The 19,799-nt window shown below is 35.5% G+C and overlaps 2 protein-coding genes across 5 annotated transcripts; one reads left to right on the top strand and one right to left on the bottom strand.

Moving 5' to 3' along the window:
- Nucleotides 1-567: 567 nt before the first annotated feature.
- Nucleotides 568-9,063, top strand: LOC127418819 (tumor necrosis factor receptor superfamily member 5-like). Its single transcript, XM_051659666.1, has 9 exons — nt 568-718; nt 2,555-2,639; nt 2,997-3,119; nt 3,667-3,816; nt 4,838-4,928; nt 5,196-5,254; nt 7,421-7,522; nt 7,667-7,686; nt 7,820-9,063. The coding sequence occupies exons 1-9, from the start codon at nt 689-691 to the stop codon at nt 8,048-8,050; spliced, it is 891 nt and encodes a 296-aa protein (XP_051515626.1). The 5' UTR covers nt 568-688; the 3' UTR covers nt 8,051-9,063.
- Nucleotides 9,064-10,701: 1,638 nt separating this feature from the next.
- LOC127418815 (iroquois-class homeodomain protein IRX-1-like) lies at nt 10,702-19,312 on the bottom strand. Of its 4 annotated transcripts, none has more exons than XM_051659661.1 (3): nt 19,103-19,312; nt 12,958-16,153; nt 10,702-12,721 (listed from the first exon to the last, which is right to left on the bottom strand). In XM_051659661.1, exons 2-3 carry the CDS (start codon nt 13,162-13,164, stop codon nt 11,981-11,983), a joined length of 948 nt encoding a protein of 315 aa, XP_051515621.1. In that variant the 5' UTR covers nt 13,165-16,153; nt 19,103-19,312; the 3' UTR covers nt 10,702-11,980. The 4 variants fall into 4 exon arrangements, with proteins under 4 accessions (XP_051515621.1, XP_051515620.1, XP_051515622.1 ...); XM_051659660.1 differs by having other exon boundaries at nt 12,958-16,121; XM_051659662.1 differs by having other exon boundaries at nt 12,958-16,106.
- Between the last annotated feature and the right edge of the window lie 487 nt (nt 19,313-19,799).

Below are 19,799 nucleotides of genomic sequence, written 5' to 3'. Positions count from 1 at the left end.
TTAAACTGAAAAATAAGCTGTAATCAAATGATTGATGGTCACTTGTGTGTGACATTATTTTTTATATTATTATCTGTATAATTTTTTCCAACATCTTAAGTACCTTATTTTGTTGTGGATGTCCCAATGTGGATACTAAATTTGCTCTTTTCAGAGAGCTAAAAAAAAAATATTCAAATTATATTTTGGTTGCATTTGAGGGCAAACATTTATAATTATTATTATTACTGACTGTGTACAATAGACACATAATATCGGAATATCGATCGCAGGCCCCTGAATCGAATCAAATCGTATCGCGGCAGACTTTGAAGTATGGGCAAATATCGGATCGCAGGCCAAGAGAATCGATATAAGATCGTATCGTGATGAAACGTCAGATTTACACCCCTATTGTTGTGCTGCATTTGCTTTAAAGTAGCAGGGATATTATGTGTGGTATTCCCCCAGAAATAGGCTAACAGTGGTTTTAATCGGGGTACATGTCAAACGTTAGTACTCTCACTCACACTTGGAATTGCTGAGGAAATGGTCACATGTCATTGTGGGCGTGTTTGGAGGAAGAAACCCCCTTTCACGTCGTTGAATGTGTGGTTTAATAGAGCTGCAACAGCCTGTTAAGACCTTAATCTGTTTGTAAGCATTTAACAGTTAGTTACAAAGATCCTTTTCGACAGATATTGCCATCATGAGGACAGTTTTCAGTCTTTGTCTCGTGGTAAGTGATTGTTATCCTCGCTTGTGTTATTTTAATGCGTGTTACTGCTCATGAATGTTCGTGGAATGTTGTCAGTTACATTTGAACATTGTGAATAAACAATGCAACATTTTTGCTATTGTTAGAACGGAGCTGGTTTTTTTTTATGGGATTGAAAGAATGACATATACAGTATTTAAGCTGGCTTTACTTTCACTTTCGATTTAAGTACTATAGGATTGTAAGGAAGGAATATATAAAGACTTGTCCGAATATCTAAGTGAGGTATGGAAACAATTGCATTATTTATAGTTAAATAATGTTTTGAAGCATTCAGTTATGCAAAGTTTTTGTGGCAAGTCCATAAAATCAGTCATGATGGTTGGGAAAGTCAGGGACTTTCCATTTGGTCTTTGCAGCAGTATAGTTTCAGTTTTTATATACCATCATGTTATGTTATGTTTGGGGGTATCTGAGACCACAAGTCTATTTGAGAAACACAGAAACCTTTAAATATTGGGTTGATACTTATTGACTTTAACAAGTTTTGAATAAAATAACTGATTATTAAGCAGATTTGAACTTGATGACATTGTTCAAATCCTTTATGAACATTCTCCTCTATGAATGACACTGAATGAATAATTATGAAAATGTTGCATTAGTTCTGTATTTGAGGTATCATACAGGCGTGAAACATGAATAAATGTATTGGATTTCCACATGCTACCAATCTGTAATTGTTACTTATATATTCTAGCATTAAATTCCAGATTTGTTTTATTGATTAAAAAAATTAAAGATTAAGTTGACAACAAACAGGAATAGTATTACTACTTGTATAAAAATTAGAAGTTATGTGAAGTGCATGCCTGCTTGGTAGTCAAACTAACAAATGGTCAATCTCCAACAATATCTGTTTTTCTGGGGTTTCAATAAGTCTTAAGTGTAAAATACAGAATTTAAGGAACAATACAAAATTAAAGGGATAGTTCACTCAAAAATAAAAATGCTCTGATCGTTTACTCACCCTCATGCCATCCCAGATGTGAATGACTTTCTTTCTTCTACTGATCACAAACGAAGATTTTTAGAAGAATATTTCATCTCTGTAGGTCCGTACAATGCAAGTCAACAGGTTCCAAAACACTGAAGCTCTGAAAAAAGTACATAAAGGCAGCATAAAAGTAATCCATATGACTCCAGTGGTTAAACCCATGTGGGTAAGAAACAGACCAATATTTAAGTCCATTTTACAAACAAATCTCCTTTTACCAGCCCTGACCAGTAGGTGGTGCTATGCACTAAGAATGCGAATCACTAAAAACAAAAGAAGAAGAACTCTTAAGAACGCTGTTTAAAAGTAGAGATTTATAGTAAAAAAAATGACTTGAATATATATCTGTTTCTAAGCCACACCAAACATATCACTTCTGAAGAAATGGATTTAACCACTGGAGTCTTATGGGTTACTTTTATGCTGCCTTTATGTGATATTTGGAGCTTAAAAGTTCTGTCCACCATTTACTTCCATTGAATGGACCTACAGAGCTGAAATATTCTTCTAAAAATCTTAATTTGTGTTTTGCAGAAGAAAGAAAGTCATACACATCTCGGAGTGCATGAGGAGAGTAAATAAATGATGAGAGAATTTTCATTTTTTGGTGAACTTGGCTAGTTCCTTTAACTTAAAAATGACTACTGTTATTATTACAGCATGTAAAGCATACATAACCTCAACAGAACATGAGTTAATAATGTGTCTGTCTACCAATTGAGTTGAATCTGAAAAACAGAATTTCTGTCAGCCTTTATTGAATTTCTTCATAACATTCCTTTTGCATTTACCATCAACAGACCAAGCTGTTTTACCTTGTGTTGTCCTGTGAAGATCAAACACATTATATGAAGGCAGATAAATGCTGCAAGATGTGTGGACCAGGTAAATGTTGTCAAAACATATGGAAATTTGTTTGACAAGGTGTAATTCAGTATGGTGCCAGATTGTGAATATATTTGCATGGTCTAGGGGAAGAATCACCATGTAACCTTCTTTTTAAAAAAAAAAAAAATCAGAATACAGTATACACAATAATAGTCTGCTTAGTTACCTTGATCTTATTTTAAATGTGAGCATTGCAGTTGGTCAAACCTTACTTCAGCTAGTGAATAATGCTTCACATGTTACTTTCAATGTATGGTATACCACCATATTTAGCTACATCTTTGTCTTTTTCTAAAGATGTCTCTCTTAGTAGATTGTGAGTGGAAGTGAGTAGTTACTGTGAGTGTGTCACAGGTAAGAGGATGTTGGTGGATGATAATTGTGAAGACCCCCGCTGTCAGGAGTGTCTAGACGGAGAATATCAGAGCAGCTACACACGCGAGACCAAATGTGAACGTCAACCAAGCTGTGACATGAGTGAGTGCACATATGTGAACACTAAACTAAACTATTAAAATGCTATTTTGATTTATAAACGTTAGAGTGTGGTCTCTGGCCATTTTTAGTTAATTGTTTGAATATATTTTTAATTTAAGATTGTGAGCAATTATAAATAGCTTCAAAATATTAATTGTGTAATTTATGCACCACCAGTGATACAACATTGAACTGCAATAAAGAATGACTGTTTTCAAAATGGTTTCCCAAACACACACCTCATCTTACTTTGGTTCAACAAACAGATAGTCCCACCCTAAACTCACACCTTTGGTTGAGCAAGTGTTGCTGTGTCAGGCTGTTCAAATAAACAAAACAATATTTTGTCAGGGCCACAGTGTTTACTCTATTCAAAGGTTTCAATCTATGAACGTCATAATTATAGTTGTCTCTGCATATTAGCTTGGGATAGGAGAAAGTATTTTAACACTGAAAAAATGACATACAAAAATTCAGGTGATGCTAAAGCATTCTACATGTCTTCAAGGTCTCTCATTCTGTCCTCTTGCTCTTCTTTTTAATTCAGATTTAAATTTTCTGCCACAAAGTAATCCAAGTAAGACCGAACTAAGCAAATGCCAATGCAAACATGGATACTACTGTTCAGCAGAGGATGACTGCAGCACTTGTAGGAAACATACAGTTTGCAAGCCAGGACAGAGAATCGTCAAATATGGTTTGTATACATGCTGTCTAGTGAGACAGCTTTTTATGTATATATACAACTGCTGATTTGTGTTGATTCTGTTTGGAACTGTGCATAACATATGTCTGATTTGATGTCAGATCCCTTAGACTAACATTTGAGATGTTATTTAGAGATGTTATAATCATTGAAAGGTTGCAGGTTCAAACCCCACAAATGCATAGAAGTCTTGAAGGTATGGGAGCAAAAAACAGCCCCTTTAATGTAGTGGTTGACTGAGATGTTTTTTGTTTTTTTTGAAGGCCGATATCCAGAGAGGAGGCTGGCCGATACAGTGCAGATTATCACACAATTTAATACGATCGTAAATAACCTATGCATAAATTGGCTTGAATTTTTTAAAAAATATTTTTATTTAGCAATATATTTACTGAAAATGGCACACAAAACTTTAACTTCGTGAAAAAAGTTTGTTTGCACGTGTGGGACCGTTTAAATGAGACAGTGTTGCACACCACTCTGTAACACGATAGCAAGTAACAACAAAATGAACTGTGATTGGTCATTGACATGTCTCAGATGGCTCCTTCACGTGCAAGCACGCGATTCTTGGCACCGTCGTTGCTTAAGAAACGGATCGGCAAAACAGGAAAGTGTATCTGCCAATACTGATAATTTTAAAATACCAAATATCGGCCTATTTACCGGCCTCTGTGATATATAGGTCGACCACTAGTTTAATTGTAAGGGTCAGAAATACAGTGGAAAATGGTCATGAAAAACTAATTAAAACATTTTATGAAAACATTCAAGATATATGCCATATATGTGTGATACGTCAATAATTATGTGATTCTTTTTCTGTTTTGTTCTGATGACTGTAACGATAAAGATTTTGATGATTACATGTTATGAAAGAGTACTAAGTGAAAGTTCACAAATCTAACTAAATCAATTTTAGATTTGTGGCTTATTCATTGTAAAGTCATTAATGCTTAACAAACACCAACTAACTGTAATCTTTGCTCTTTGTTTCCCTGTATCTTCACAGGGACATCAATAAGTGATACTGTGTGTGAAGCATGTAAAGATGGAACATTTTCCACACATGATTCAGCCAGCATCTGCCATGAATGGACAAAGTATGTAACAGCTTTCTGTTTCCTTTGCATTTTTGTCTAAATTAGCATTATTGTCATGCATTGTAAGAGGGTTACACTCCTATCTTCTTGTTAAATTATCAAATGAAATGTGTAACTTCTGCACCACAAGCATTACCAAACAGAATAAAAAAAAAACTTCATTTTAAATAGGTCTGGTTTTTGTATGATACTTTCAGCAAGATGCTAAATAGTTTTTTTTTTTTTTGCCTATCATTTATTTAAATTCATTTTTGTTCCTGCCTCTAGATGTAAAGATGGATATGTTCAAGGCACTTCTGGCAATTTAACATCAGACAGGACCTGTGGTGAGTAGATTGTACGTTTAATCATTTAGCAGACGCTTTAATCCAAAGCAATTTGGAAATTAGGAATAGAACAAGAAATTTGTCTTACGATATTTGCAGTATTGCACTGCCAAGAGTTCTTCATTCTTTCGTTTAGTGTAAAAAGTTCAACGATTAGAGTCTACAACAATGACATCTCTTAATATCTTGAAAAAAATACATAAAAATAACAGTGTTGCTATGTCTGCTTATTATAATTGTAGGCTTGTTGTTTCATAAAGTCACTTAAATATTTTCAACATGCAGTGTTGTATATGAGCTTGTGTTTGACTCTGATAGTGGTCAGCACATGCACATCTAATAGATTTAATGTGGCCGTTGAGAGTACAGTAGTGAAACTTGAGAGTTGTGTGGGTAGACTCTGGTTCCTTATTGCAACATTTGTTTGCTGCCTTTATCATCTCAATAACATGTTAATGTAATATTTAGAATTGGGTGATTCTCACAAGACTATATCCTGGTCAGTATTAAACCCCAAATCACTTCATACTTAAAGGGATAGTTCACCCAAAAATGAAAATTCTCTCATGGTTTACTCACCCTCCTGGCATCCCAGATATGTATAACTTTCTTTCTTCTGCAGAACACAAATTAAGTTTTTTAGAAGAATATTTCAGTACTGTAGGTCCTCACTATGCAAGTCAATGGGTGCCAAAAGTTTGAAGCTCCAAAATTCACATAAAGGACATGAAAGTAATCCATATGACTCCAGTGGTTAAATCCGTATCTTCAGACACAATATGATAGACGTGGTTGAGAAACAGATCAATTTTTAAAGTGTTAGTTAGTTCACCCAAAAATGAATGTTGTCTCATCATTTACTCACCCTCATACCATCCCAGATGTGTGACTTTCTTTCTTCTGCTGAACACAAATGAAGATTTTTTGAAGAATATTTTAGCTCTATAGGTCCATACAATGCAAGTGAATGGATGCCAAAATTTTGAAGCTCCAAAATCCACATAAGGGCAAAATAAAAGTACTCCAGACGATTCTGGTGGTTAAACCCATGTCTTCTGAAGCGATATGATAGGTGTGGGTGAGAAACAGATCAATATTTAAGTCCTTCACATTCACTTTCTCCTGATTTTGGTGATTCACATTCTACGTCCATATTGCCGCCTACTGGGCAGGGAGGAGAGTTTAGGTTAAAAAATGACTTAAATATTTAACTGTTTCTCACCCACGCCTATAATATTATGTCTGAACACATGAATTTAACCACTGGAGCCATATGGATTACTTTTATGCTCCATTTATGTGGATTTTGGAGTTTCAAAATTCTGGCACCCATTCACTTGCATTGTGAGGACCTACAGAGCTGAGATATTCTTCATTAACGTAAAAGTCATACACATCTGGGATGCCAAGAGTGTGAGTAAATCATGAGAGAATTTTCATTTTTTTAGTGAACTATCCCTTTGTCATTTTTTTTCATAAATTCTCCTCCCTGTCCAGTAGGGGGCAATAAGGACGAAGAATATGAATCACCAAAAAAAAAAAAAGGAAAAAAAAGAAGAATGTGAAAGTGAAGTGGAGATTGACTGAGGAGGGAGGAAATTTCATAGTTAAAAAAAACTTAAATATTGATCTGTTTCTCACCCACACCTATCATATTTCTTCTGAAGAAATATATTTAACCACTAGAGTTGTCTGGAGTACTTTTATGCTGCCCTTTTGTGGATTATGGATATTCAAAATTTTGGCACCCATTCACTTACATTGTATGGACCTACAAAGTTGAGAAAATCTTCATAAAATCTTCATTTGAGTTCAGCAGATAGTCATGAAAGAAAGTCATGAAAGAAAGTCATGCACATCTTGGATGGCATGAGGGTGAGTAAATGATGAGAACATTTTCATTTTTAGGTGAACTATTCCTTTAAGAAAATGTTTTAATGTAAAATGTGCGCAACTGTCATTACAATGTAAAAAAACTTCATGGCCCTAAAATAAGGTTCATTCTCTGAATGCAAAATATAATTTCTTATTTGTGTATTTATTATAAGTAAAAAGGACCAGGAGGACACTTTCTTGTGAGAATCTTCCAAAATAGTAATGTTTTAAATATCCGTATTATAGATATTTCTTCTCAATTTGATGCATGTTTTGTTTTTCACATTTCAGTGCAGGGTACACCCTCTGACAGAGTTGCCATTTTGTTCTTAGTTGGAGGAGTTCTGTTGTTAATCGTCACAGCCGTAGTTCTTATGATATACATCAGAAAACGTAAGTGCTGTAATGCTGCTGTGTGTACTGCTCGTCACAATAGACTTCACTTTGATCATCTAAAATTCACAATACATATTGCATGCAACAAAGTATTTTTAAGAGGCATTTATCAACAATTGCTGTTTTTGTTCTTTCCTCTAGGTAAAATTGGATGGAATAGGGTAAAAGTTCACCACCCAGTCACATGCAATACTATACAAAAGCCCTTCAAAAATGTATTACCTTAAAACTAGAAAAACAAAATAGGTATTTCCCATGTGTGGAGATTATTATATATGGTTCTTTTCTTTATAGATCCCCAAAGACCCCATAGTGGGTATAGGCATAATTCAAAACGGAGACAATCAAGCTGTTAGGGAGAGAGGGGACCAGCCATTTATCCAACAGCCTCAGGAGGACATTGACAACAGTGAACCTGTGAGCCCCTCGTCAAGTAACGTGACTGAAAATGGAAATGTTGTAGAACAAGAAGATGGCAAACACTCTATCATTGCAAGTTCTGAAACAGGGAGCACTTTCTTCTAAATAGCACAGAAATCTGTGCTCGCAGCATGATGCAATCCTCAACATACAGAGCATTATGTTATAAATCACTGGCGTACTCTAAACATCCCTAAAGTACTGTACAACAAACTAGCATGTCACAATATTCACATTACCATTACTTTGTTTTGGAGTCTTCAAAGTGTTACATTAAGGGCTGAAACAGTAGGGCCTTGGGATGAGCTTTGTGTTTGCAAACAGACAGAGAGTGAACTTTATGTGAATTTCACTACAGCTGAAAGTGTTTGCCGCTCCAATAGCATCCTGTAATTGTGACGAAATGCTGCTGTTACCTCGCAGTTGAGGAACACAATAAATACAAGTTAAAAATAAAAAGCATTCAAAACTATTTAGAAACAAACAAAAGTAAAATAGAAACAGTGATGGATTGTAATGGCGTTTGAGGGTTTTTAAGCTAGCATAGCCTCCATGCATACATTAAGGGAGTAACACTAGCCTTGTCTTATCCTTAAAGTATACAAAGAAAGAAGGTTAGAGTTGTGTAGGATAGAGGGGTAAAAAGAAGCAGGAACTACTAGACCTGTGAATCCAATTGCACTTAAAGGAATGTTCCGGGTTCAAAGCAAGTTCAGCTCAATCGACAACATTTGTGGAGTAATGTTGATTACCACAAAAAATGGCTCGTTTTCTTTAAAAAAAGCTAGATTGAGTTAACAGTGAGGCGTTTGCAGTGGAAGTGAATGGGGACAATTTTTGGAGGATTTAAAGGCAGAAATATGAAGCTTATAATTTCATAAAAGCACTTACATTAATTCTTCTGTTAAATCTGTGAATTATTTGAGCTGTAAAGTTGTTTAAATTGTCATTTTTGTGGGATTACAGGGTTTACGGCTTTACGTTGTTATGGTAACGGTTTAAAATGGATATAACTTTTTTACGTTTACAGATTTTAACGTTTACTAATTGGCCCCATTCACTTCAACTGTAAGTGTTGCACTGTAACCCAGATTTGTTTTTTTTTGTTGTTGTTTTTTTTAAGAAAAAAATTATGGTAATCAACATGGTAATTAACAAATGCTGTCGATTGAGCCTAACTTCCTTTAAACTCAAGTGCTTGCTCAAATTTCAACCAGTACGCTGAATTCAGGACTGAACATTTTGAATAATAAAAGTAGAATAATGTAGTTCAAAAACATCATTTTACATCATTTAAAAAAGGTAAAAAAACAAACATAATTTTGCTTAAAGTGTTTGTTTGTGTAGTTTATGTACAGTTGTTTAGTTAGTCTTTATTAACATGTTGTACTTGTTGTTGTTCCATTGTACGTACATACTGTTTCGTTGAGTGTTATTTCTTACGTTATATTTCAGACTACAGTAACTTTTTTTTTTACAGATTAAATTAGCAGGGTGTGAAAACTTTGACATGCATCTATCTGTAAATAATACACTCATTCACTTACAGTATGAGGTGTCAAATGTCCATAGAGAAGCTACAGACAAATCGTGATGGTGTGAAACTGAATTTCACATGTCACTCTTGTGTATTGAAGAGTAGAATTGTGAAATACTCCAATTGTCCACAGGAGGCCGCTGTTGCTATTTTTAAAAATAAACGTGTATGGAAAGAATATAGAGAGAAGACCAATTGGAAGCAAATCTTCGCTTTACCTGAAAACATTAATTCAATATTCAGCTTCACATTTGCTCACTGTAACCATTACAATGTACTGTTTTTCCTTAGTCCATCTCCACTTGAAAATGCTACATTTGTTTTGTAGTTTTGTTGCATGCATTTTGACCCGAGTATTCAGGTAATTCTGTTCATGAATATTGCTGTATAAAAACAAAAGTAGTTTGTTGAGCTATAAATAAAGCTACACTGCCTAAAGTATATAACCATATGCTTGGAGCTGGAAACTCTTATGGGACACATTGGCAGCCTTAGGCTTTGTTTCTCGCACTATTGTTCAACACCTCAATCCTTATCTCACAATCACAGCCTTTTGCCTGTCATGTTTAGACTGGGATTACACATCATTTGGGCCACTGTAAAGGGGGCATGGTGGAGATTGTTGTGCCCAGTGTGTGTTAGCTGTGACTATGTGCTTGGGGGGTGCGGGTGGGAGGGCCTCCTTTTTTATACCCAGAGGTTTTCTCATTATCCTTGGATTAACAGGCCACAGGCCTTTGCATTTACATGGAGGCCTCAGTGATTGGCAAGGAAGAGTTTTCCTTTTATCATTCTTTGTGCAGAGGGAAGGCCACAAAAACAGAATATTGTCCTTAGGGCCTAATCCCATTGGTGTGTTTGTGTCAGAGAGATTTACTGTATAATAAGAAACCAAATGGTGCCAGATTCGTGTTGCCCCATCTCTTGATAGTTCAGTTTATTTGGTATTTCATTTGAACATTTGGTATCCATTTTGGCATAACCTATTAGTCGGAAATTCAAAATTGTTTGGTTGGAAATCTTTACTTGATCATAATTTTCATTTTTACTTTTAATGAATTTTTTTTGGACTTCAAGTCTGTTCCATAAAAGTAGTAACTGTTTAAATCTAATATTTGCACATTCAGAACTGCATGTTAGGTTGATTGATTGAATGGATCTGATTTTAACAGGATGTTAATGTTCAGTTTTAATTTCATGAGTTTTATTACCGTTAATTTTCTCATAAGTCACTTTGTTCAGGGTTGATCCCATATCACCTATCTTTGAGTACTAAATGAGGGTAAAGGTAGCGGCCTCCGGCACTTATTTAGTCTGTCAAGTCGTGACTAAACAGGAGAATAATCTTAATTATCACACTTTAAATCGGAACCATTCATGTCCTTAATCCGCGCTGTTTTGGATTGTTTTTTACAGATCAGAGCTAGATATGCAAATCCTTTAATAGTAGTGTCCTCACTGATAACATGAAGCCTAAATCCAGCCTTGAAGTGAAACGCGCCAAATCGGAGAATTCCTCTTGAACGGCAATTATCATATATAGAGTTAAGTTATTTTCTTCTGAAGGGTTTACTGAGTTAAAACTACTGTTATAAAACGGAAAGATCCCAGTTTAAACTCTGACTTGATGTCGCGTTCGAAGTCGTTGTAAAGTAGCCGATACCTGTGACCGCACATATTGAATCGTTATTAATGCGCCAAATCTCTACGTTGCTTGGCAACCGTAGATAGCGTACGGTTAGGCTAATGAACTGAATTGTTTAGGCTATTTCGGATATTAGCCTATTAACATACTAATGAGCGGCGTTCAAAGGAGTTCTGACTAGTGGTGACGACACATTTGTTGAATTCCATATTAATGCGAAATATTCTCCGATATTAATGCGCCAATGTTCTACGTTGCTTGGCAACTGACAAACAGAGTAAGGCTAGGCTATAGAACTATTTTACTTGGCGGAATAATTGTTTTCCTGTTATTAATAATTAACGTAACTACTAATACGGTTTTGTTTGTTCATATTGCTTTTGCTGCAATTTTACAAAAGCTTTGCGTGCATTCAGCCTTTTAAAAGCCTTCATATTATGATTTTTTATTTTCTGGAACAATGTAGTTTTTTTTTCTTTCGAACAATATCGCTTAAATGAAAGCAATTTCCAGACAGTAAAACCTTTTTAAAGCAAAAATTCAAGAAACATGCTATTTCTTGACATTAAAATTCTTTAAATCATACAAACACGGAATGCGACTCTTTTGCATTTTATCGTCTTAAAATTCCCACATCACTGACACTGACCATGACCAAATCAAATAACATTTTCTACGTTTTTATTTTAGCAAAAATAAGTCAGCACATCATGTAAATGCATTTATAATTTAAACAAAATAAAGGTACAATATTTACACATAACTCCTTTGGTTCTTAAACCAGGCATTTGGATTCGAGATGATTCAAAAGTTTCAAAGTGCAAATTAAGTCTAGTGTCTTGGATTAACAGTTTCAATGACTTTGTTTGAGAAGGTCATGTGTGGAAAGGTTTATAGGTGAGTAGGTGTCCCTTGATGGCCAACCATCCCACCATTTCCCAAAGTCTGGACTCTGGCTATGAAGATGTTTCAGCTCGTTGGGCTTCTTATCTGAGGTGGCGGTTTCCGCAAGAGACCAGATTTTGGGTTTTTGCACATCAGCGTTTTGCTTACATGCCTCTCTTTTGGTTTCACCTGGTGTTTCGGACTTCTCTGATGTTTCAGACTTTTCTAGTCCTTCTGCTAAACGCTGCTCCAGGGACTTTGACACCTCTATATCCTCCTCATCAACTGTTTGAGGATCAATCTCATCTTCATCCTCCGTGCAGCCCTTCCGCAAGGACTCTTCCTCTTCGCTCTCACCCTCCTCTTCGTCATCCTCCTCATCAGACTTTCCTTTGGAAGCCCAGCTGACCCGGTTCTCCTTCTTAAGGCGGCGTCGGGCATTGGCGAACCACGTCGACACCTGCGTGAGGCTCATCTTGGTGACGATGGCAAGCATGATCTTCTCGCCTTTGGTGGGATATGGGTTTTTGAGGTGCTCGCTGAGCCAGGCCTTCAAAGCGCTGGTGCTCTCCCGGGTGGCGATCTTGGTGACCCGGCTGGGGTCATCAGCAGGCATGGGGCGATAGGGAGTGTAATAGGGTCCTCCGCGTACGTGACCGAGAAGGGCTTGATGATAAGGTGATGCAGCCTTCAGGTCATAGGAATTGCTCTGAAAATAAGCAAGAGATTTGGGTTGAGAAAATTACAAAATAAATACTATGCATTATCTTGTTTTGGTCACTATGAGCCTGTTTACATAGGCCTATATATACAATATACACTGCATAGAGACTACAGAAATTCACCAAGAACACATTATTTCACCATGGCCGTTTTCATTCAACTGTAATGCATATCTATTCAACATGAGATACCATAATAGGCTATTTGATGCAGAATACTTACAATGTGTGCCATGTGTCCCAGATGAGGATAAGGGATGAAGCTGTACCCTGGTATTCCTGAGAAAGGTAAGGGCACCCCACCCATGCCCACCAGATGTGGAGGTGGCTGTTGCATTCCAGGTGGACAGCCCAATAATTGATATCCAGCGGGCATGTTGATGTTTCTGTCCATGAAGAAGTTTCCAAACCCTGTTGGCGATGCAGGCATCCTTACTCCCTGAGCTCTGGTGTTTGAATGTCAATCCCTCGGGTTCAAGGCTGTCTTTATAGGTGGATTCCCACTAGTGGGCGGTGCTAGTGTCATTGATTGACAGCTGAGCTCAAAATCTCTGGGCTTTTGCTGGGACTAAATCCCTTCAAAGGAGAATCTCAGTTGTTCCTTTTAACGGCCCCTAGAAGACTTTAAACTCATGATGCTTATCTCACTCTTATCCTACTGGAGAGTGGAAAATAGTTGGGCTCCATTTGAAATTCACGTTTTCTGGAGATGCTCTTAAATGGGGTTAATGTTTTGATGTTGGTACATCAAAATAATATTTTGTAATGATTAAAAACACATAAAAATATATGCTGATTAATGATTCTATTAAATGTGTAAATGTAAGCACCCAAAATATATATATATAAATATATATATAGGCTATATTTTTTTATTTGATGAATGTAGGCTATTTAACCTACATTTGTTTAGAGGTTACGTTTTATAATTGATAAAAGCTCAACCTGGAAAACTCAGATACAGCTAAAAGCCATCAAGACACCTTCAAATCTCGCACATTAGCGTCTTAGCCATCTTGCTGAGACTGTTTCATCTTTTTGTCTGAGCAAACCGATACAAAACACGACATGACAAGCGATTATCATTTGATTAGCAACACTGTAGGCTAATGTGTGCATGTCTGAGGCGTTTTAAAGGGTAAAAAAAAAAAATGCCGTGTTGAGATTTTAACAAATTAAAACTACTTTTTTGTTATAACTTTTGCTGAGTTGATTTCGCAATAGATTTGATGTTTGGAAGTAGGCTAAAAAAAAACTATTGTAGATAGTAATAAACATGGATTGAAAGTTTGACTTTTTGGTAACACTTCACTTTGACTGAATTAACAAACATGTTTTGCATGTTATAATTATTAGATTATTCTATAATGCCTAAAAAAACGTTTAAGTTAGGCATGTCGTGAAATTTTCATTTAGATCCTTTTATGGATGTACCCTATGTATTTAAGATCTGTAATAGCCTGCACACCCGTTTAAAGAATTATAGAAGTTCTTATAAATTGTTACTGATTTATTAAAATAGATGTTTAAAAATTTGGCCCCTTTTGTGTCAAATAAATATTAAATATAAAACCTTTACCTTTATGCAGACTATAAAATCCGTAGTCTAACAGACCATTTTCACTCCGGGTTTTGGAACGCGGAAGTAAACGTTTGCAGGGTAAACTTCGACAGATGTGAATGGGAGAAAATGGGAGATCACAGAAAATATTATTTTAATTTGCCCATTTGCTCCAAGACCAAAAGAAAAAGTCCACTATTACATTTGAATGACTTTCCAGAAGAGTTAAAAAAAAATAGAGAGCGGTGGATTAAAACAGTCAAATGGGAGAAGATGCCAAATTTACTGTCACTTTCTCAGCAGCTGTAATCGAAACCCCCTCGCAGCTGTGGTAATTCAGTTTTTAAAACTAATTCCAGGGTAATATAACACAAAGCATAATGTTATAAATTTATACTCAATATTTTAAAAAATGTATAATATAAAAAAAAATTGCGAGATTTACGCTGATATATAAGGCGGAAACGCGTCATCACAGTCTGTGAAAAAAGGGCTATCTGTCCGTAATTAGGCTATTCATCGCTCAAAACAAGCCAAAACATGCAAATAGGATGCGTTTTTAGCTGTCTTTTAAATGCATTTTTTTTTTAAATAAATGCATTTTTGCAATTAATAAATAAAATATATAATGCATTTAATCGTATTTTATTTTTTTATTTTTTACAATATTTTAAATGCGACAATTCATTTAGGAATATTTCGTTTTTGCGCACTGCATTGTTTTTTTTTTTTTTTTTTTTTTTTTTACTATGAACTATTTGGGGTTATTGTGACGGAACATCAAACCTCTTTGAAAAGGGGATGACTTTGTTTTTGCCCACAACAAACCAGTACAATTGGTGTAATTAAATAGGTTTAAGTGAAACAGGTGTCGACTAATGTATATGGTAATTGCAGCATAACAGATGTTAATGTAGGGAGATACTCAGATAAGATTAGAATTCCTAAACATACTACATACCAATGCCCTGGAAAGAAAAGCACAGCAAACAACCCAATAGTAGGGGGTGTAGGGTCTCTGACATTGGAAATACAAGTTTTTTGTAGTTGTTGAAACTTGCTATTTAATGTTATCTAGTAAATAGCATCCTGAGGTTAAATTTAACTGTGTGGTGGCATGCATTTTCCCCTAAAACTTTCATTGAGTTTCACAAAATTTAGTTCTGAAATGGTTTAAACAGGGGCGTAGTTTCCAGGGGGGTCAAAACAAGCAAGTACAACCCCCCCAATATTTATACCATGATCAATGGAAACATGTAGATGCTTCACGCCCCACCCGATCATTTTTTAACATATTGTCTCAGTATTTCATTTTTCAAAAGTATTGAAGTATTCTTTATCTTTGCCAAAATGGCTTCGCCTTTCATTTAGAAATGTTTATTAAGATTTTGTGTCTTTTAGTGTGAAGTTGTATGAACATGAGACCGAAAAAGGGCTGACAGACAGATAGATAAAGACTGACATATAGAGAGAAACAAGAGAGATTTTGGAAGCAGGGTTGGGCTCAGATCCCCTTAGGCCGAGAGCAAATTTACTCAACTAGGCACAATGGTCAAAATGGAGAGCAAAGAGCAAAGCTTCTGCTGCATCTCTGGAGATAAGCAGCTCAGGCCTGTGATAATTGTGTTCCTCTCAAACTGGGCTTTCTCCTGTCCTTCCTCTTTGCTTGCACACAATACAGGTGTACTCATGTTCTGACAGGTCAGGTTAAGACTGTTTGCTCAGGGGATGTCAGTCATTTGCAGAGGAGAAATGTGTGAGATAGTAGTCCAGCATACTTCAGATAAGACAGCAGAGCTTTTCCAGATCTCCTACACAGTGAAAACCTGAATCAAGACCAACATGAGTGGAGATTTCCCTAGAGAGTGGAATTCAAATTGGTTTCACTCTGATGGAGTTCATTTTAAAATCCTTGAGGTTTGCACTGTGGTTAACCAAACAGATCAATAATAGATTAATAAATACAAATCAACAAAAACATGATCAGAGGAAGGGCTTAGTGTTACAAGACTCTTTTCAGGTACAAAGAATCTTTCAAGGCCAACGTTAATCCTCCATCACATTACAGTGTTAAAACATGAATAGGCAGTTTTTACATGTATTAATCTTTAAAACCTCATGCAGTCAGGTTGATTCGGTTATTTTAAATTATATTTTTGACTTGAATTAAACCAGTTAATTTAGATGTTACCACATCAGCACAACGAAATATTTTCTATAGTTAAATGTCTTTAAAAAATGTGTAGTCCTACTGGAGACATTTTCATAAGTTGCCTTTGTAAATAAAAGTAAATGTTGTGTATGTAATAAAATCAGTTTTAATGTAAACACTGTTTTTGAAATATTACTTTCCTTTTAAAGATTAAAAAAGAAACATTAAAAGTATAGACATAAAAATGGTCTGGGATCTAACTTGTCTGTTGGACTAGTACTGCAAAGTGGCTATGGAAAATGTTAGAAAATAATAAATAAAATAACATATTTAGTGAGATTTATGTTTAAAACAAGTGGAAAAAATGCCAATGGAACAAGATAAGACAACAGTGAGGCAAGATGGGGCAGTGGTAGCTCAGCAGTTAAGGCTCTGGGTTACTGATCAGAAGATCAGGGGTTCCAGCCCCAGCACCACCAAGATGCCACTGTTGGGCCCTTGAGCAAGGCCCTTGACCCTATCTGCTCCAGGGGCACCATATCATGGCTGACCCTGCACTCTGACCCCAGCTGTGAAATAAAGAATTTCACTGTATATGTGCAAATGTATAATGTGTGATGAATAAAGAAAATTATTAATAACACTTTCATTCAGAAATTTAGTGAGGCTCAGGACATAAATGCCACCAAAAAGTGTTAAACAATGTCTAAGTGAATTCTTCTTTATTTGTAACATCTGATAAATAACTATATATAACTATACATATAGTTATATATAGTTATTTATCTATATATACTAGGACTAAAATAGAATGTTTTAATACTATATATATATATATATATATATATATATATAGTATGAAAATATTCTATTTTAGTCTTAGTCTATACATATTATGGCATTATGGCATACAATATTAAATAATGTTTATTTAATTCATAGAGATAATAAATCCTCAGTCTCGAGAATTTGTATTAATCAATGAATCAATTAAATTGAAGTATTTGACATAAACGGTTTTAAATGGTTAAAAAATATGGCCTCATAGAGGAAAAAAAATGCCCCTGAAAATCAAATCCAATGCACAAATATTACTGTAAAAGTTCATTTCTAAAAATGTTATCAAGATACATTCTCTGAATTCATGTCTTAATTACTGAATGGCAACTTTTCAAATAAATTGCTCTTGTTTTAAGGATATTTAGATATTTTTAAGCTAAAGATACTGCTTTTGCAATGTGACTGTACTTTTTTTCGCTGTAAAAACACTTTGTAAAGTAACTTAGAAAATGTGATTGATTTGGTAACATCTAAATTAACTGAAGGAAGTCAGAATATTATTTGATATGACTGCCAGACTACATTAGGGTACATCAAGAAAAGTCATTTTAAAGGGTCAAATAAAGTCACAATAAATCCTTATTGTAACAATTACACATACAGTATCTTTTGAATGTAACAGAAACAATTAACCAACTTGTCTACACTCGTATTCTATTAAGTATGTACAATCTGGGTCCAAAACTTGTTTTTAAAGGGGAGGAAATATTATGTGAAACATGTCAGGGATAAACCTCACTTGTGTCTAGGCACAGCTGAAAACTAAAATATCTGCTTTTTTACCCAATATGAAAAATGAATGGTTGGCCAAGTGGAGGATAATCCATTGACCACAGTATGTATGTCCTAATGAGTTGATAATGACAATGGGCAGAGGTGTGACTTCATTTAGTGCTCATCACATACCACTGTGCAGACAAAAGGCTGGTCATGTCATTAGAATGGCCAATAGTCAGGTGTGAAAAAGATCTGTTAACAAAAGCTTGAAGTGAATCAACAGAGAGCGTTTCACACCTTCTACATGTTAGTTTTTCTTTCTGGAAGTAGGTTAGCCCTTGATTTTAACTCTTTAGGCGAGAATAGGTACACTGTCAAGAAGCGGGTCTGGTCAAATTGAATTAAACGGTCTATCACGTTTGTTCGTGTTAAATTCTAAAGAATGCCAGCTGAATAATCAAATTTCCATTTTTGTCTTTTAAACCAGCATTAAATACACTACTACTTTGTTGTCAGGTAACCTAAATGTACACTGAAAAAATGTTAACTTAAATGTGCTTCATGCTGTAACATCTAAAAGTTTTACTGAAGTCAAAAATATTTGACATCACTAAATCAACCTGAATATATTATCTACAAAACTTATTTTAAGGGTTAGATCAGGCAGAAATAGCTTCTTGAAATAACAATTGCAGGTTACCACTTTTTATAGTGCACTTCATGTTATAATATCTAAATTAAGTGGTTTATTCAAGTCAACATTTTATTTAATAACAATAAATGACCGCAGCTATGTTGGGTTAAACGAACAAAAGTATTTTTTACAGGTCAGGTCTGGTAGAATTAGCTTTTTAAAGTATAATAAACCAAACCAATGCTGTTGTTTTAGTCTTCAAAACACTAATTTAGTGGCCTAATGAGTTATGCCAAGACCACAGCCCCAAATAGAGGGAAGTTAGCTGAACGTGAATGTTATCAGTCTTTCACACCTCCCCTCTATCAATCCCCCCTCCGCTATCCATCTATCTTTTGTCATTTGTGTTATCAGTCCCACTCTATCACTACTCTTTTCAGAGAACTGGCATTGCAAGTACTCACCAATGGGAGGATGCTTTTGTTAGGGGTCTGGCACGATCCTGCCCCCTCCTCTTTCCATTTTTGGGTGTGATGTGATTGACAGCCCCTGCATGGGGTGAGTGACAGGTGGCATTCGTTAGCCTGTGACAAGCAGCGTGGTGCTTAGGGTTGTCGTGTAGATTGGGACCCATCCACATGGTGTTTTGGTGGAACTGTGTAATGTGTACACAGGGGAGCCAGATTTCTGATAGATAGATAGATAGATAGATAGATAGACAGAAAGACAGACAGACAGATAGACAGACAGACAGACAGACAGACAAACAGGCAGACAGACAGACAGACAGACAGAAAGATAGATACAAAAGAAAGAGTGATAGATAGATAGATAGATAGATAGATAGATAGATAGATACAAAAGAAAGAGTGATAGATAGATAGACAGACAGACAGACAGAGAGACAGACAGACAGAGAGATAGATAGATAGATAGACAGATAGATAGAAAGAGTGATAGATAGAAAAGACAGAGTGATAGATAGAAAAGAAAGAGTGATAGATAGACAAACAGACAGTCAGACAGACAGAGAGATAGATAGACAGATAGATAGAAAGAGTGATAGATAGATAGAAAAGACCGAGTGATAGATAGAAAAGAAAGAGTGATAGATAGACAAACAGACAGACAGACAGACAGACAGACAGATAGATAGATAGA

This window comes from Myxocyprinus asiaticus, chromosome 28 (genome assembly GCF_019703515.2).
Source record: "Myxocyprinus asiaticus isolate MX2 ecotype Aquarium Trade chromosome 28, UBuf_Myxa_2, whole genome shotgun sequence".
Lineage (NCBI taxonomy): Eukaryota > Metazoa > Chordata > Actinopteri > Cypriniformes > Catostomidae > Myxocyprinus > Myxocyprinus asiaticus.
Note: the sequence above shows the minus strand (reverse complement) of the source record. Positions and strands in the feature narration are given on the sequence as shown.

Excerpts from the sequence above, each read along its gene's own strand:
- LOC127418815 (XM_051659661.1), bottom strand. The coding sequence starts at position 13,164 with ATGCCTGCATCGCCAACAGGGTTTGGAAACTTCTTCATGGACAGAAAC. Across the intron at positions 12,722-12,957 it reads TGGGACACATGGCACACATT|AGCAATTCCTATGACCTGAA; the intron begins GTAAGTATTCTG and ends GCTTATTTTCAG.
- LOC127418819 (XM_051659666.1), top strand. The coding sequence starts at position 689 with ATGAGGACAGTTTTCAGTCTTTGTCTCGTG. Across the intron at positions 5,255-7,420 it reads AACATCAGACAGGACCTGTG|TGCAGGGTACACCCTCTGAC; the intron begins GTGAGTAGATTG and ends TTCACATTTCAG. Across the intron at positions 7,687-7,819 it reads GTAAAATTGGATGGAATAGG|ATCCCCAAAGACCCCATAGT; the intron begins GTAAAAGTTCAC and ends TTTTCTTTATAG.